The sequence below is a fragment of the Microtus pennsylvanicus genome, chromosome 9, assembly GCF_037038515.1.
Source record: "Microtus pennsylvanicus isolate mMicPen1 chromosome 9, mMicPen1.hap1, whole genome shotgun sequence".
NCBI classification, from domain to species: Eukaryota; Metazoa; Chordata; class Mammalia; order Rodentia; family Cricetidae; genus Microtus; species Microtus pennsylvanicus.
Window position 1 is genome coordinate 4,268,834 of NC_134587.1, and position 18,811 is coordinate 4,287,644.

Here is an 18,811-nt window from a genome sequence, read left to right on the forward strand (position 1 = left end):
CCTGGTACTCTTGGGCAGGGAATACCTGTAAAACCCTGGGTTCCAGCTTGGGAAGCACTCATTGTAATGAAGTGAGTTAGTATTTACACACCCCTTAAAAGAATGCTTTCATCCAGGAAGTCTTCTCTAGGGAGCTGAATATAACTGTCTAGAATTGCTGTATGTAGACTTTTTAAAATATGAGACATTCTTTAAAGTAAAATGCTTTCTATTATTCCAGAATGTTCAGTTTGTGTTAAATTTATTCATTTAGCCTAAAGGAAAATGTCCTCCTCATCCATCCATCATTTCTCAACATCTTATGTCTCTGCCCAGTCTCTGTTTTTCTGCACTACATAAGAGCTGACCAATTTTAGGAGGATGTGTGGCTATTCTTTTAGTGGGGGTGGACATTTGATAATAGTAAGAAGAATAAGCTGGGGAGTGGTGGCTCATGTCTTCAATCCCAGCACTCAGGAGGCAGAGGCAGGCGGATCTCTGATTGTTCGAAGCCAGCCTGGTCTACAGAGCTAGTTCTAGGACAGGCTCCAAAGTTACAGAGAAACAGCAACAAAACAGAGAAAAAGAAGAAGAATATTGTGTATTTTGTATCTTAGTGCTCTGCTGGATATGTTTATCAGGGGTAGGAGGTCTGGGGTGGAACATTTAGGATTATTAATGTGTAAAATCAAATCGACTTTTTCCTTTGCCTTTATCTTCTCATGTCTAATGGTTCTAGCTATGATTATATCTAATAGGACTGGAGAAAGTGGAAATCCTTGTCTTATTTGTGATTTTCCTTGCAATATTTTTAACTTTTCTTCATTTAACATAACGTTGGCTGGGAGCTTGTGTTATTACCTTTATTATGCTGAGATATATTCTCGGCTCCCTAGATTATCCAGGACTTTTATCATGAAGCATTGTTGGATATACTGAAAGGTCTTTTCTATATATAATGTTGTGATCATGTGGTCTCTGTCTTTGAGTCTATTAATGTGATCAATTATATTTATTGATTTATACATTCCTAAGTATTCAAGATGGAGTCAACTTGTGATTTTTGATGTGTTCTTGAATTTGGTTTAAATGTATTGTGCTGATATTTTTTGGAATCCATGTTCACCAGGAATATTGATTTAGACTTTTTTGTGTGTTTTTGTCTGGTAGTAAGTGTACTGCTGGCTTCATAGAAAGAATTTGAAAGCATTCTTTCCTCGTCGTCTTTTTTTTTTTTTTTTGGAATAATTTGAGGAAAATTGCTTTTAGTTCTTTTTTAATGCTGAATCCACACAAATGAACTGACACTCCTCAGTATTTGGTCCCGTGCATTTTCTATTTGCTAAAAGGCCTCCCCAAACCACCTGATGGATGCCAAGGAGAAAGTTGAATGCATGAGACATTCCCTAAGACTTCTTCTATATCGGAATTTGCTGTTTTCTGACGCTTCAAGGATACTTGCTTCCTCTAGCTTTGCATTGTGAGCATGGATAATGGCCACAAAGCTCCACAGCAGCTCATGTGGCCTTGGATTGCTGTTGGGCTGGAGAGCGGCTAGTGGAAGTGGCATAGACGAGGTGGAAATGAGGAAGAGACAGGTAGACTGGAAGCTGCGTTGTTGATCAGAGAGTCGCTAAGTCATACACCAGTGGCTAGACCAGTTATAAGTACACTGGCAGTTTGTCAGCTTTATACCTCAGAGACCACTACACACACAAACACATGTGCATATATGTTTATAGTTGCACGTACACAAATAAACATGCACTCTCATTTCTGCTCTCTTTAAGAACCTTTAGATTTACACTCAACGTTCTGTTTTTTTTTCTTCCCCCTCTGGCTCTAACATCCCTTTGTTGATCAAAGCCAATCTATATCTTAATCCATCTAACAAAACAAAAACCTCTCTACCAACAGGGTCTTGCTACCATTCAGCAATGAACTCAAGAGTAGACCAGAGTAGGGTCTGACCAGCTGCTGAAATGGTCTCAGGGTACTGATCCGTGTAGGACATTAGAACCTTCGTGAGTCAGTGCCATTTGCTGTCCATCCAGCCTTGTGGTGCACATTAATAGTCACCAATTAAACCTTATATTTTTCGGTATATAGTCATTCCTTCATCTACAGAAAATAGGCTCCAATATCCAATAGGCCTGAAGGCATGCACAACTCCTAATCCTCTATATACTACATTTTATTATATGGATCCTTATTTATCAGGTATTTTTAATTTTGTTTTGATGTGTATGGGTGTTTTGATTGCATGTATGCCTGTGAACTTCATGTGTGTCTGCTGCCAGAAGAGGGTCTTGAATTCTAAGGAACTGGAATTACAGACAGTTATGAGCCACCATGTGGGTATAAATAATTAAACCCGGGGCCTCTGTAGGAGCAATTAGTGCTCTTAAAAAAACTGAACTACAGCTCCAAGCCTTCGTTACACATCTTAATATGTAAATTAGGCAGAGTAACTAATGGAAGACATCATGGTAATCACACACTAAAACAGAACTCTATAGCAACATACTATAATAAAAAATATAAATGGGTACTCAACCTCTTTCTCAAAATGTCTTACTGAAAGTTGTGTTGAAATCAATATAATAGATCAGTTCCCATAGCTTTGGATTTCCGTGAGGACTCTGTTGTTTATGTGAGTTAGTAGGTAAGATTAGTGGGAAAAGGATTTTCTCATAGTACAAACAAACAAGTTCTTCCTCACATCGTTTTTTAAAGTGGCTCTCATACAGAATATTATCTCTTTATATAATTTAATCTCCAAATACAGGTATAGTAAATTTAATGCATAAAACTAACATCTTTCATGATAACCTCTTATTTGATTCTGAAGATGTTTACCTGAGCCAAAATTGATTAAAATTATTTTTTTCACACCATATGAAGATCATCATTGACAAATACAAGAGTCATGAATGGTTCTAGTAGCAAAAGCAAAATATACTGAGAATTAAGAAAATATTGATTGCATTTGATTTTATAACTTTACCACAGTAGACTCCAAAAGCGTGACTGATTTATAAAACTAATCACAGGTTATTTTTTATCATTATTCTTTCACACTTTCTCTAGATTGTTAAAATAAGTACGCTTTTCTTTCAGAACCCAGATAAAATCCACAGGAGCATCCTGTTTTTTCCTCAGTAACCATCAGTGGGTAAATCTTCCTGTGTGCTGCTGACAGCTGTAATTTGATCAAAAGACTTGGCAGTTTTGGTATTCTTGCTGGAAGTCCACCGGGGCCTGAGTAAGAAAGGGACTCCGTTTTTGTAGATTGCTCAATTGACATCAGAAACCCCAGACATAAGAGCTGTACATTTCCTGATGGCCCTGGCCTGACCAACATCTTTGCACCTTCAAATGTTGGTGTAAATGGGATTCTGTGACACCTTTGTCGACTGAGATGATGCAGTGAGTGGCAATAAATGTTCTCTGAGCAACTGACCAGTAATTTCGTCCTGTCTTCTGTAAGACGACCGAGACAAAAGAGCATTTTCCAAAATTTCTGAAAGGAAGCACAGACTTCAGAAATTTATCTTTAATATAAATTCCAAGACTTTCCTCTGAAAAGGCTTTACTACTCTCTACCATTGAAATGATTTATGAAAATTAAAAGGAAAATATCATACAAGTAATGTTTGTAATTTATATTCTAGTGAGAATGAACGGCCAGGGCAGAATGACTTAGCACAGTTTGGGTTGGGTCTTGAATCATCTGCCACCACGGAACTTAGTTTAAGACTAGCTAAGTTAGTCTTTAAAAATCCCTTAAAATATTTAAATTGTGTTTCTTTTTTTTGTGTGTGTGGTTTTTCGAGACAGGGTTTCTCTGTGGTTTTGGAGCCTGTCCTGGAACTAGCTCTTGTAGACCAGGCTGGTCTCGAACTCACAGAGATCCGCCTGCCTCTGCCTCCAGAGTGCTGGGATTAAAGGCGTGCACCACCACCGCCCGGCTGCGTTTCATTTTTTTATTTTTAGTAAGTGTGGTGTGTGTGTGTAACGTGTGTGGCTACAAGTGACAAAACCTGTGGAAATCGGGGAACCACTTTCAGGAGTAGAAACTCTGATATATATGTGTGTGTGTGTGTGTGTGTGTGTGTCTATATATATACATATATATACAATTTTAACAAGTGATTTTCAATACTTTTTTAACGTGACTCTGTTATAGCTAATTTAATATTTAGTTATACCAGAGCATTAAAGGAACCTAAGAATTAATCAGCTAAGAGTAGTGGTGGAATAACAATCTATAAAATATTGCCTTTACAATAGTCTAACTCTCTGCCTTAAAGGAAAAATGACTGTATTATACAGTTATATTAAATCTAAAGATAAGACATCTATGTGTACTAAGGGAAGACATAAGCATCACAGAAGTTAACTCATACCCAGGGAGACAACATAATACAGGGTTAAAAATCTAGAATTTTGCTATTGTCAGTAATAGTTACACAGTTTTGAGCAATTTCACTCTGAACTGTGACTTCATCGTTACAAAGCTGTCATTTTACAAGTATGTCTCAATATCTGTGGTAAATGCTGTATGCATCAGTGTATGTGAAATATTTGCTGACCTGTGGCTTTTACACTGGTACTTATTCTTGTGGGCTGCGTATACCTCAAGTCTCCTTGTAGAACTTAAGCAAGACTTCCTTGAAGTGTGCTGTGGGAATCACTCTTGCTGATGGTTAACACGGGACGACGTGTGAAAGGGTGCAGCTCCATTCAACAGGCACATGGACTGCTGTGTCCCAACACCAAGTCGTCACCAGCAGCTCTATGAGTATCTTTCCCAAATGTCTCTCAGATCCATCTAGTTGTCTACATGGAGGGATAGCCGTGGACACAGCTGTCTAGTGTGTAAAGATGCAAATGAATTTGTCTAAATTAACCTTTTAAGGAATTGAGGGTCCTTCGTTTTCACTTTAGGACAGTGATTCTCAACCTTCCTCATGTTGAGATCTTTTAGCACAGTTCCTCATGGTACAGTGACCCCAAACCATAAAATTATTTTCATTGCTACTTCATAACTGTAATTCCGCTATTGTTATGAATGGTAATGGGAATCTCTGTGTTTTCTGAAGGTCTCGGGCAGATCCTATGAAAAGGTCATTCAACCCCAAAGGGGTTGTGACTCACGTGTAAATAATCTTGAGATTTCTGTAGACCTAAATGCTCTAAAAGGGGAAGCTTTATAACTCAGCAAATGGTTCATGAAAATTAAATCCTGAAAGAATTTTTATCAACTTCGTTTTGATCTCTTAAACTACAGATTTTATTTATCACAAACACTTACAGTTATCCTAACTTCACTTCTTTGAAGGTTTGTCATGCTTTTATTAATCAATTTTCCTTATGGACTAAATAGGAATCTAGGAAGTTTCCAGAGATCACATGGGAAGGTTTATAACTGAACTGTTGATTTTTCTCATCCATATTTATTTCTATGTTTGCTTATCCAAATCACTTGTACAAAGCAAAGGGGAACAAATACCTGTAGTTTCTTCCCAAATGAAGTTGAGTACATAAGCCTTCAAAGGGAGATGGAGAAAACCTTCAAGAATCTGAAAATGCAACTTCATTACAATGTCATTTCTAAGACATAATTAGGCTAGACATGGTGGCTCACACCTGTAATGCCAGCCCTTGAAGCAGAAACAAGTAGAACTCTGTGGGTTCAAGTCCAGCCTCCTCTACATAGCACATTCCCGGGTAGCCAGGAGTGTGTAGTGTGACCTTGTCTCAAAAACAAAATGTATAAGGCTGGGTGTTGGCTGGGGCAAGCCTGTATTTCCAGCTAGTCTGTAGCGGAGGCCGGAAAATCTCAAGTTCAAAACCCAGGCTGGCCTCCAAAGCACAGTCAAGTTCAGCCTGGAAAATGGAGCCAAACTCTGTTTCAGCATTATTAGTGGTGGAATGCTAGCCTAGGGTGCATAAAGCCCTAAGTTCAGTGCCCAGTATAACAACAAGATAACTAATAAAATCAAAACTGTAAGATAAGCCCTTTCTTTAGCTTGAAAACTGGGGATAAGTGTTTTGGGAAGGTTTGTATTAATTTTTATTGATATCTAGAATATCCTGTGGCAGTAATGAGACATAGAGTCCGTGGATCACTCAGTGACATCGGTTTACCACTCTGGAAGTAGGATTTACTTAGTCCAGTCCCACATCACCCTCTGTGTTGATGAAGCTGATGGAAATAGAAGAAATAGAAAACCCAGAGACGTCAGGCCATAGATACTAAGACAACAACTCTCACGGTAGTGTGGTGGAGATACAATTTGTTTGAAGTTGCTTCACTTCCATCTTTAGAGCAACCCTTTTACATGACTATGTAGAGGTAACTGATTCCATCACTGGGGATCCACAGACGACTCCATGGCTCATTGCTTAAAGGGCTTTTATTTTAAAGCATGACTTTGCCAACGGATTGCAAAAGGAACAGCATGCATGAACATACAAGGAAAGCCATTTCTTCCATCACTCCTTTCAAAAACTGCGATTGGAGGATACCCTTCACACATCCTTTCAACTAACCCCTCCCCATAGTCAGCAAAGTTAGGTAAGAATCTGCACACCAGAGGTAAATAGATGGCACAGGAAGAACGTTATGAAGGCACCAGAGTTTCCCTCGGCTAAGGTGTAGGGTAGCTGAGGGGATAGGACAACTTTCTCTCTCAGCTCATCAGAGGACTCCTATACATGGGTTCCAACCTTCTAAATATTCTAGGATTTGATGACATTAAACAAAGTTAATAGAAGCAACTGCTATAAAAGCAAACCTTTGGGTGACACCCTATAATTTCAATTGCATGCCGTGTGTGAATCTGTCAAGCAACATTTATAGACTAACGCGAGGTCCATCTGGCAGCTGCTAGAGTTAGGATCAGGCATTTTACCAGGGGTTGCTGAGGTTGTCTTCCATGATAAACATCTGCTAAGCATTGTGTATCCCAGTCTCATAATAACTACATGCGATTTTAGCTCTCACAAGATAAAAGAAAGAAGATGGAGTGGAAGAAAAAAACAACACTAAAATTTGGGGGAAATTGACACATACAATTTCCTGAATCTCCATCTCCCAAGTTAGGAGCACACAATGTTACCTCTCCAGATCACGGAAGTCTGCGACAGGTGATCCTGTCTGAGCAGAGGATTGAAGAATTTGTCAAAACAAAATGAGAGCGTTTGCGTGTTTTTCTTTCTTGGGTATAGAGAAGCAGAGATGTATGGGTTTGAACATTAAGGCCCCACTTCTCCTAGCAGTGCGAGTTTTGTGATAACTGCTCCTCACGTTAGCATCTCTTTGTCTCTTTGACATTCTCAGAAGGCATAGGACTTGTGTGAGCCTTGTGTTTTTGTTTGTTCGTTTCTTAAGTAGTTTCTAGCTTACTTTTACTGTAGTGTTTACAGCCAGGAGCATTAGTAAAAGAGAATCCTGGGCGTTTTGTTTTAGTTTGGTTTATTTTTGCTTGTTTGTTTTACACTCTACATGCTTTTATTTCAAGACTACCAAGAATATGAGGGGAATCCTTCATCCGGTAGTTACATCTAAAGCACAGATATTTGAAAAAAAAGAGAAAAATTCTTTTTTTCATTAAACTATATGTTTAAATCATTATCAAATAGAAATTTTATATAATAAAGCCAGGGAAAAAGTTGTAAAATATAGTTTACAATAATTATTCACATTTGAGTCTATACATCAATGCACACAACAACATGGACCCACACATGAATTCAATACAAATAATTTATATATTTGAATTTAAATAACATATTGAACTAGAGACTGGCAATAGCCAGCAAGTAACCTCATATGAGAATAAAAATAGAAAGTGTATATTCTAGTATCATTGCATTGTCAGTTTTTATAAGTATTTTTAGTTTTTCTCTTCCTGCACAAGATGTCTCAGCCATTAAAGGCTAGACTCACAACCACAAATATAAGCATTTGTTTGTTTTTGCTCCTTCATCCCTAGAGAACTAAATTTGAAATCTTTTTAGATTTTCTTAACATGGAAATGAAAAATATCACATTTATTTCATACTTTTCATCCTGAAACTTTACATTTTTTTCCCAGACAACAAACAATACTCTTGCTCTTTCAAAGCAGTGTACACTTAGCCCCTTTGGGTTGGGAGTCAGCCTGTGTAAGCAGCATCTTCAGGTTTGTGCAGCAGTGGGCAGCCCTGGAGTGGAAGGCTCAGATCTGCCCCACACATGGATGAGACTTTGGGCAAAATGAAACTGATGACTAAGTGGTAGGAAGTGAGTCTCACTAGGCACAGACTTGGCAAACAGTGGAAACCCTCTGTGACGTCTGCCTTTGCTGTTGCTATGATTACTAATCATAGCATGTTACTCTTACCAACTCATGGTTTTGTGCCTTTTCTTGCCCAGATTTCCCATGATTTAATAAATCAAGGCATACTGAGCATTTTTGTTAAAGTACAATAGATTTCATCAAGAACCTAAGATAGAAAGGCTATCATGTATTAACTACTCATAAACATTTCTGAATTTAACTATATCATTATTGTACTCATCTGGGAGTTTCCCTTAAAATACTTTTAAAATGAACGGAAATGGCAGCAAATAGGCAAATTTTGTCAATTAAGTTTGCATAATTCTGCTATGCCTCTTACATTAAAGATGTGATTCCTAGCCCCCTCCACACACATTTCCAGCTCTTCTGGAATATGGAGGAGAATGTGAATCCACAGCTCCTATGTAGAAGAGGTCACATCAGTGATTTTTTTTCAGGATTGTCTGTTACAAACCAAGCTTAGTTATATTCATCAGTCTCCGCTTGGGCACAGAAGTAGATTGCTACATTGATATAGCTGGGCATTTTTTTTAAGTAAAAAAACAATGGAATGTTTCTGCTTATTTATCAAACTAAAATTTAAATAGAAAATTCAGTTCCTTGGAGTATTTCCAGCACAGCCAAAATGTTTCCTCCCTTTGCACATTTTTATTTCCAAGTTTCAATTCCTGAAACTAATTTTGATGGATGTAGATAAAACCGGTAACATGAACAACTGTTCTGGCTATAAAAGATAAAGATAAAAAAATTAGCACAACTTTCGGACTCGGTTTTTATCTATATTCTGATAAAAATTAAGTGTCCAGTCCAATACGTGCTTATCAAACATTCCTGGGCGTGGAGTCTTCTTGGGAGCATAGTTGGCCTACCAGGGAATCACACCCTTAAAGAAAACTGACTCTCCCAGCTACTATCAAATGCCATGCCGTAACCCTGGGCTAAGGTGGGACTTTGTGTCAACCTCCCTTCTCCCCGTTCTGGGGTGTTATTCTGTCTTGAGCTTGTTCGCACTATCAGCTGCTGTGGGAGTGTAAACTTACACAGCCATTATGGAAGTTGTGAAAGAGACCTACTATGTAATCACTATGTAATAAGCTATACAACTCTGGGGCCCATTGCCAAAGGACTACAGAGATAGATGCTTGCTCACAAACGTCCCTTGCTGCTCGATTAGCCGGGTAATGGAAACAGTGTAGATGTCCTACACTGATGAATGGATAATGAAAATGTGATGCATTTGCCCAAAGAGATGATATCCCAGTGTTCAGAAAAATGAAGTGATGAAACTTGCAGGTAAATGGATGGAACTGGAAACAATCACCATTAGTAAGTTAAACCAGGCCCAGCAACACAGACCTCCCATGCTCTCTCTCACGTGTTGATAGTAGCCTTGACACTCTAGATATGTCTTTCATTTGAAATACCCACAAAGGTTAGGGAAATAGTAAGAGGCTCTAGGGGGAAGAACCTTTCCAAAGAGGGGAGACAGAGCACAGTGGTATAAGGAATAAAGAGGAAGAATGGAACAGGAAGGACTAAAGGCAAGGGTGGGTAGAAGAGGATATGGAGAAATGACAACTAACACTAATGCCCTTCTGAAAAGCCTTATGGAAACTTACTACTATGGAAGTTTCCTAAAATATACACACATACACACACAAAAGGAATTTAAATAAAGGTACCTATAACACAGGCAATGCTCCAACTAGACACCACATGTTGTCAAATAAAACCCCACAACCAGGAAAAATTTATCTCTTTCTGAGTTTTTGGTCTATGAAATCTTAGACCTTCAAATATTACAGGCTATTGCCAATAGTCTTGGTTACCATCCAGAACTCAATGTTAAGACCATTTGGCAATTAATTGAGTTGAATCTTACGTAACAGTTTATGAAATGGCGTATTTGTGTTAGTCAGGTTCCTCATCTCTGCGACAAGATTCTGGAGAAAATAACGTCAGAGGAGGATTCATTTTGGCTCAGTTTCAGTTGTTTCAGCCCCTGGCTGGCTGTCTTCTTAGAGAGTCAGGGTAAACTTTGCCATTAGTTTTTCTGAAGTTTAGAAAGAAGCTTACATGCTCCCAATATACACTGGCATCGAGTAAATATTGTCATTCCAAGGAATGATGCATTGTGAATAAAAAAAAAAGAGAGGGCTAGAACCAAAGCAAAACCAAAACCTAACAGGAAAATTGCTGAATTTTATAGCTCTATGTGTGGTTTCTAAAGCACACATTTAAATGTGTAAAGCCCTGGTCTTATACCCTTGGTAATTTGACCTGTTGTAAGAAAGCCGCTAGTTTGTTCCCAGCTGCTTTGCCTTAAAATAATCACACATAAACTGTATTAATAAAGTCACTGCTTGGCCCGTTATCACTAGTGTCTTATTGACTAACTCTTACATATTAGTTTAGCCCATTTCTACTAATGTGTGTATCGTCACGTGACTGTGGCTTACCAGCTAAAGTTTCCAGCTGTCTCCAGTGGGCTACATGGCTTCTCTCTGACTCTGCCCTTCTTTCTCCCAGCATTCAGTTTAGTTTTCCCCACCTACCTAAGTTCTGCCTTGCTATAGGTCCAAAGCAGTTTCTTTATTCATTAATGGTAATCACAGCACTCAGAGGGGACTCCCACATCATTGGCCTCTCTTTGGAACTGGCTCCACTAACTGCCTAAAACTTGCCTTAGCATATGTTTCATGCTATTGGCATATCAGCATATGTTTCATGCCATTTACATATCAGCATATGTTTCATGTTATTGACATATCAGCATATGTTTCATATTATTGACATCAGCATATGTTTCATGTTATTGACGTATCAGCATATGTTTCATGTTATTGACATATCTAACTTCCTGGAGGCTTCAAAGCATGTTGATCTTCATTCTCACAGCTTCACATGTTATACTTTGAGAGTTGGCACCTGAGGACCAACCATGCTATACACTGTATGCACTTACCAATCCTCCATTATTCTTTATGCCCACAAAGCTATCATCATATGGATGATACAGAGATTTGCTATCAGCTAGGAAGTAGCTAGGGTCCCATGAACCATGTCTGCAGAAGGTTCTGAGTGCCTGAGTGATGAGCCAGGTGAAATGCTTCCCTGGGTCACCCCATGCTAGAACAACACTCTTTAATGTTCAATAAATATTTCAATTAAGTTTATGCCTTTAGATCTTTGACTTTGCTCAAGATATCCTCAAGATACCAATCTTATTATTATTGCCTCAGTACACAATATTTGGTCGTGATAGCTTATTGTTACTCTTATTGCTATTATTATCCCTCCTCTTTCTCCTTTTTCCTTAATTTCTCCTTTCTCTTAATTTTTCAGAACTGAGGATTGGCTCTAGGGCCTTGTAGATGTTAGTTCTGCACCTCTCAGTTACAGCCCCATCTCTTTGGCTGCTTTCTAGTTTTACTATTTCTTTAGCAACCACATTTTCCTTAATCTCAACCTTGAACACATTCATCTTCTGGGAAATTTTCAAGTTTTCATCCTCCTTCAAATTTGATTTTTGTTTCTCACTTTCATTGTAAAGTGGCCAAAAGTAGCTTCCAACATTTAAACTACAGTCTAAATGCACTGAAATTTCTTCTGTCCATTTTTAAAGTTAGCTTTGTACAAAATCTTAGGGCGTGGACAGAATGCAGGCAAGTTCTTCACAGTGTTGCACGAGTGGTCTCTATTGCCATTCACCAAAGAATGTTTATTTTCATCTGAAAGCTCCTGAGTAATCTTTAAGTTCTTTATTCCTGTGGGCATTTTATCTTCCAAATTCTCATTGGAATTTCTCATTGATGTCTGCCTGCAGCACTGTAGAACTTTTCCATCTCATAGTTGTGCACTGTTCCAAACTCACCCTTACAAACCAGTTCCAAAATCTAACTCACATAGTTAGGAATAGTCAAAACCCTGGCTCCCCTTCTCTGATACCAGGTTTCTTTGTCAGTCAGGGTTTCACTCCCATACAAAAAAAATAAGAGGAAAAATTTATTGAGCCATTACTTTAGCAATTTTAGCCCAAGGTCAATCAAATTGTTACTTTGAGCTGAGGTAACTAACATAAAATATATGGTAGTAATATATGCAGTCCTGGTCATTCACAGAATATTAAAGAGGTACATGTAGTACCACGGTGTGTCATTATATTCCCTCACCACACTGATGTTGTTTTCTAGTGTAAATGGAATTCTTTCTGAATTATATGTATTTTATTTATATATTTTATTTTAAAAAAAGAACACACATATGTTCAGACTATAAGGAGGGGCCAGATCATATTAGAAAAGCCCGAAACCTTTGATTCCATGGATGGCTTCCAAGTTCTTTTACATAGGACAGTATTACTGAGAAGGTTATTGAAAATTATCTTTGGGGGAATGAACGCTCCCTGACATTTCCTCCTTCCTGAAAGGATGATGTCAAATTATATGCCCAAGAGTGACTTACATATTAAATACCCAAATTAATGAATTAATTGATGCATCTGGCAGTCTGATGATAATAATAAATACAGGAAGCTGGGAAAATGCACGTCTTTCCAGGGCACACCCCAGTGGTCTACTTTTTCTAATGAGATGTGATCTCCCACTTTCCACTACCTTCCAAGGATGATGTCATATTGCAGATATATTAATTACTCTGGGTGCCCCAGGATCGACTTATTTTACTTCTGTGGTGTGCATCTCAATTACAGTCATAAAATGCTTTTACTGTGATGATAAGTTGCCACTATAGCACCTTGTCTGGTCATTGGTATTGTAGCATACAGGGTCCACAGATGAATAGAGTGTTGATGATTCTTTTCCATCCTCAGCCTACAGCAAACCTCTTAGTACCATGAACATTGTCTAGTAAAGAAGGAGCCACCATCTTGGTTACTGCTCTTCTTTTCCATCCTAAAACAAAACTGTCTCCCATCTTCATCTGTAAGGTCATATGATCTAGTTCTGTTGGGAAACCAACAGCACTGACATTTACCTGAATTGATTAAGAACTTCTCTGACCAACACCTCAAGGTATAACCTGAAGTTTCGCATTGCAATGTTTGTTTAGTAACCTGTGGCTTCTGAAAATAGTTTGAACAACCCATGAAGGGTATTTCTACAGAGAAAATCTTTTACCCTAGAGTTACTTACAGAATTTTATAGATTATTTTATAATTTGAATCTTATATTTTATTTTTCCTAGCTTTAAACTCAAATTATCATGCATGTCACTTGTAGGCTACATTGTATGCAAATATTAGTGACATCTTTGTCATAACTAGAAATCATAAATATTTTTATAATATATTTAATGATGTATTCTGAAGTTTAGTTTGATGTCATTATTACTTCAACATCATCTACAGAGTAGAACTACAGTTAGTCCTTTTCATTCACAGAATTGCCAAAGAGGAACATGTAGTACCACTATGTCACTATGTTCCTTACTATGCTGATATTGTAGTATAGATGGAATTCTATCTGAATTAGATGTATTTCATTTATATATTTGTAGATGGAAGTTTATGTACCACCCAGTCTGGCAGCTGTTTAGTCCCAAAGAAACACACAGAGGCTTATATTAATTAGAAACTGTTTGGCCTATTAGCTCAGGCTTCTTATCAACTAGCTCTTAAAGCTACACTGTAACTGTTTAGAGTTGTTTTCATCTGAATATGTCTTTACTATATATCTCTGTCTTTTTCTGAGCATATTAGTCTTAAATCTGCTAAGCAACATGGCTAGGATTAAAACTGTGGCTTTGATAGCTGACTGAACCCCATTCCTTAGCTTTCTGAGAGTCTAGCTTCATAGCTAAGGTACTGGTAGGGTCCATGTTTATTGCCACAACTCTATGGAATTTCAAGGTCTCTGCCACCACCAAGAAACATACTGCTGAATGCTCATAAATGCCATTATGTATTTAGTGGCAGGGCCTCTTAAAGAAGCTATGAGGTTTTTGAGACTAAAGCTGAGTCAGGAAGCCTCTCTAAAAGGAGTCACATCTCTGTTTCCCTCTAGCAAACAGAGCCTACTGGAAAAAAGACAGTTACCAAGAGGCTGAGCTTAACTCTTTTCTTGTCTGTCTAGAGTCATTTTGTTAAGCTTTCTCAGGCTTTAATGTGAAAATTCTTGCCAAATTTTAGGGTGCCATTCTTAGATGGAAGTTTCTGTCCCACCCAATTCGGCAGCTGTTCAGTCCCAAAGAAACACATTAAGGCTTATATTAATTATAAACACTTTGCCTATTACTCAGGCTTATTACTAACTAGCTCTTAAAACTTAAATTAACCATAATTCTTGTCTATGTTTAGCCACATGGCTTGGTACTTTTTCTCAGTGCAGCATTCTTATCTTACTTCCTCTGTGTCTGGCTGGTGACCAGCTCTCTGCCTTTCCCCTTCCTAGAATTCTCTTAGTCTGGTTGCCTCACCTGCCTGGCTACTGGCCAATCAGCATTTTATTAAACTAAAGTGAAAAATCTTTACAGTGTATAAGAGCATTGTCTCACAGCATTTCTAAATGGTTTGTTTATTTGGGACTGAATGGGGTGGGGGAACCAGGCAGGACAGAAACTTCCATCTACATACATTTTATTTTAAAAGCAAGTTCACGCATTTGTTCAGACTATAAGGATGGGCCAGATCATATTATAAAGTTTGAAAGCTTTGATTCTATGGATGGTTTCCAAGATCTTTTACATAGACCAGAAGGTTACCTAAAATTATCTCCGAGGGAACGAATGCTCCCCAGTCATTTCTTTCTTCCCAAAAGGATGATGTTGAAGTGTATGCCCAAGAGTGACTTACACATCAAACATCCAAGTGAATTACAATGAATGAGGCCACTAATTTTCACAAGCAGCCAAGCTTCTATGAAATTACTTGGCAGTGGTGTGTGTGTGTGTGCGTGTGTGTGTGTGTGTGTGTGTAAACACCAGAACCTTACAGTTTGGGAAAAGGATACTCCTTTGGTGTCGCCAAAGTACGGATGGACTTGGCCATAATACTTAATTATTATTTTTCTAATTGCACACACAGAATGTCTCTAAGATCTTATTTGCACATCATTTTGAGATTTTTTTTAATTGTTGCATTGTTTCTATTATTTAATCCCTCTTCCATTTTTCCTTACTGATAAGATTTCTCTAGAGATAAGATTATTTGGAAAAGTAGAATGTTCTCTCCAATTTTTTATGGGATAAATATTTATGTCACTACATTCTTTTCACTGTCATTTCTTCTTTTCTACTAAAGTCAGCTTTGTTATTTTCTAATCTGCTCTTAAATAACAGAATATTAAGTCTGAAGTTTAAATCAAGGCTCCAAGATTATAAATGTCAGAGAGCAAAGGAAGCCGTGAGGAACAATGTCGAAGAAGATACGGAACCCAGTTATAAACCTTTTAGTCTCTGTTTAAATGAATGAAATATTAAATTTCTGAAAATAGAAATGGGTTTATGAAGAAAATTCCATGCAAGAGATCCCTATAATGGAGTTATAGAATTGCTTCCTCCTCCTCCAAATCAGAGGAAGAGAGTTTCCCTGGAAGGAGAGAGTTTGCAGCTCAGGGTACACTGGGAATCTAATCTTACCCAAGAGAGTGAAGAGTCAAGTGAGTCAGTGGAGAGAAGACAAGGACTTTGCTCAAGTGCTTTATGGGAGCAAATGCATCGAGAGGGTTACATGTGAACATATTTAATATAACAAGAGCTGGAAATATAGCATGAAATTTCTGGGAGGATGTTAGGCAGCCACCTGTTCTTGTTCTGTGGACAGGCTGGGGTGAACGTAGTGAGAAGTATCTGGATACATCACCTGTATGCTCTCAGAATGGTCAGTCTACATCCCTCTCCTGTCTAACGAGTGTAAACAGTACTGCACTGGTGCTGGTCCAGGAGGTACTTGAAGATCCATTTATGTTTATCTCAAACTTTATAGTTTAATTTTTGATCTATTCTCTTCAGTGTCTTAGGAAGCACTGGGATAGTTTGCACGCTAATGCTTTCTTTATCTTCATGGTTTATATAAAGCTGGAGTTTATATAAAGTTCCAAGTCAATAAATTCCAAAATGTTGTTTGTGCAGACTTTTACTTGAAATGTCACTAGTCTCTCATATCCATTTAATCTGTTTTAAATTCATAGCAGCTAGTCAGTAAGTAGTTAACGACATATCTCATTAGTATTTATTTAAAATTAGTTTCAGTAAAAGAAAGACCCATGAAAATAATGCAGTTCGGTGTATGATTTAATAGATGCTTCTCTCATGGATTTCATTTCTGTGTTCCCAGACTACGCTGCAACTTCAAAGGTTAAGTAACCATTGGAAGACATGTTCTTGTACACTGCAAACCTCCAAGCTGAAAAGAATAAGCACATCTTGGGAGAAATGCACTAAAAATGCGTTTTAAAGCCCAGTCTTTAACGCTTCACAAAGTGTTATCAGCTGGCACGTAAGCTCTTTTCCCCCAGAGGATAATTTTGTCTCACCTGTTTGTTTTATGTTTTAGGTGAGGTTGATCTTCATAAGAACTCAGAAGACTTGGGAAATGCTGAAGAAAGCCGTGCTGACACCCATCCATAAGTCTGAACAAACTTTAAGAGTTCAGTTGTTTTAAACATAAAAGGTAATCTTACTTTGTAGACAAAAAAAAATTTCTAACACCATTAGAGATACAGGACCTCATTTAAACATTTTCCTGGGCTTTTAGAGATTTTTTTTTGTTCAACTAGGTTTTAAAATTCATCAATACAATTTTTATTTACTGAGATTAGAGTCTTAATTCTTTAAGGATAAAAACAATATTTTATAGGGTTTATGAAGAAGATTTCAGTAAAGAAATCCCTATAGTGGGAGAAGATATTACTTCTTCTATGACATATGGGTCCTATTTATATGCTGATTTCTATTTTTATTTTATATAAGAAATGTGACTATGTTCCTGATGGCAAACACAAAAATCATGTTTGGTAGAAATCTGTGGACAATGATGGCACTTGTTTTTAGAAATGGCCTGTAGGACTTGCTTTCAGTCTGCCAAATTGCTACTCTAGGAATGATGCTGTAGAAATCTGAAGTTTTAAGGAGATGATATACTAATATTAATGACCATTAAAAAAGAATTATCACCTTGGAAGGACACGTAAGAAACAGAAAATGAAAAAGGGTGGTGTATATAATGCAGATATCTTAAAGTTTACAAGAAAATGCATGTGAAACAAATCCCAAGTGTTATAAGGAGTATTGGTGTCCGTACAGTAATCGGAGCAAGGGAAAATGCTGAAGATGACATGCCCCACCCGTGAGATGTTGTCATTGACACTTCTGGTGCAGGTTTGAAACAGTTAAAATGTGATTTGGCTTTTAAGATAAATTCTTCAATATTTGTGGAGAGACTCTCATTGGTGAAAATCTTATATATGTTATGTCAAGCATCCCATGATGGTTGTGATTCCTGTTTTATACATGAAGCTTGGAAATAAATCAGATCACCAAGTGGATCTTTAGCATTTCTCTATTTAACATTGATAGTAACAGTTACAGTGACTCCCCACACTTTCCACACAGACTTTACATCTTCCACCTTTAGAGCTAGATCCTGGCCATTTAAGGTGAATAGGGTCTAAAAACATTGCATTCAAAGAATTAATAAAAAAGTATTATTTTAAAAAGATGAATTATTGGGTCCTGCTGATACCTGAGAGAACCTTTAAATTGTATTTTTGAGAAAACAAACACAGTAGGCTATTGTAGATGTTTTAAGTAACAAAATGTTTTGTTGGGGTGTAACTATCATAAAAAACAAATAAGCATAATTATTTTCCTATAAAAATAGCAAGACTTTTTTCCAATAGGACATTTGCAACCTAATGTTTATTATATATCACCACATGCACACAAAAAAGACTGAAAACCTTTGGGTAGCATTTTATAAACATTTATGGTACAGGTCTGCAATATTTATGAACGTATTCCCAAAACATCTGTAGAGAATGCAAGCCAACAGTGTGTTCCCTGAAATGACTGTTCTGTGTATGAAAAAGACCCACTGCAGACACACAGGCCTACAGAGCAGATCTAGGAAGGAATTATAATTCAGACAAAACAAATAACTATTCAAAATGCTAAATCTCTTATTTCTGATAGAGTGTATGAGTCCTATGTGAAACTGCCACTCAGTAGCTAACACCTACATAGATTAAATGAAGCTCTCTATTCTTTCCTGATTTACTTTTAGTCCCCCAAATGTGTATCTATTGCATGTAACTTGTTTTGAAGTCTATAGTCTTCATGGAATGATATATTGAACTAAATATTAAATGTATAACCCTCCTACACTTGTTGCTCTTTGGTGTCTGGGGAAAAGCAACGCTCAATATTTTTCAAGAATACAGTACATTATTATTTACTGTAACTTGTAACTATATTTCCTGAGTTTATTTCTGTGATCTGAGATTTTGTATCTTCTAGCCAACAAA

The 18,811-nt window shown here is 37.4% G+C and overlaps 1 protein-coding gene across 7 annotated transcripts in view; it reads left to right on the plus strand.

Annotated features, from left to right (window-relative positions):
- Pde1a (phosphodiesterase 1A) overlaps positions 1-18,811 on the plus strand; it is a 230,855-nt gene that overhangs the window by 209,541 nt on the left and 2,503 nt on the right. For 6 of the 7 annotated variants that reach the window (XM_075984750.1, XM_075984749.1, XM_075984748.1 and 3 more), the window contains one exon: positions 16,843-16,959. In XM_075984750.1, coding sequence (XP_075840865.1) covers positions 16,843-16,916 — 74 coding nt within the window. In that variant the 3' untranslated portion in view covers positions 16,917-16,959. Of the gene's footprint in view, positions 1-3,099; positions 3,233-16,842; positions 16,960-18,811 lie in introns of those variants that run through there. The other variant, XM_075984751.1, reaches the window with a different exon arrangement.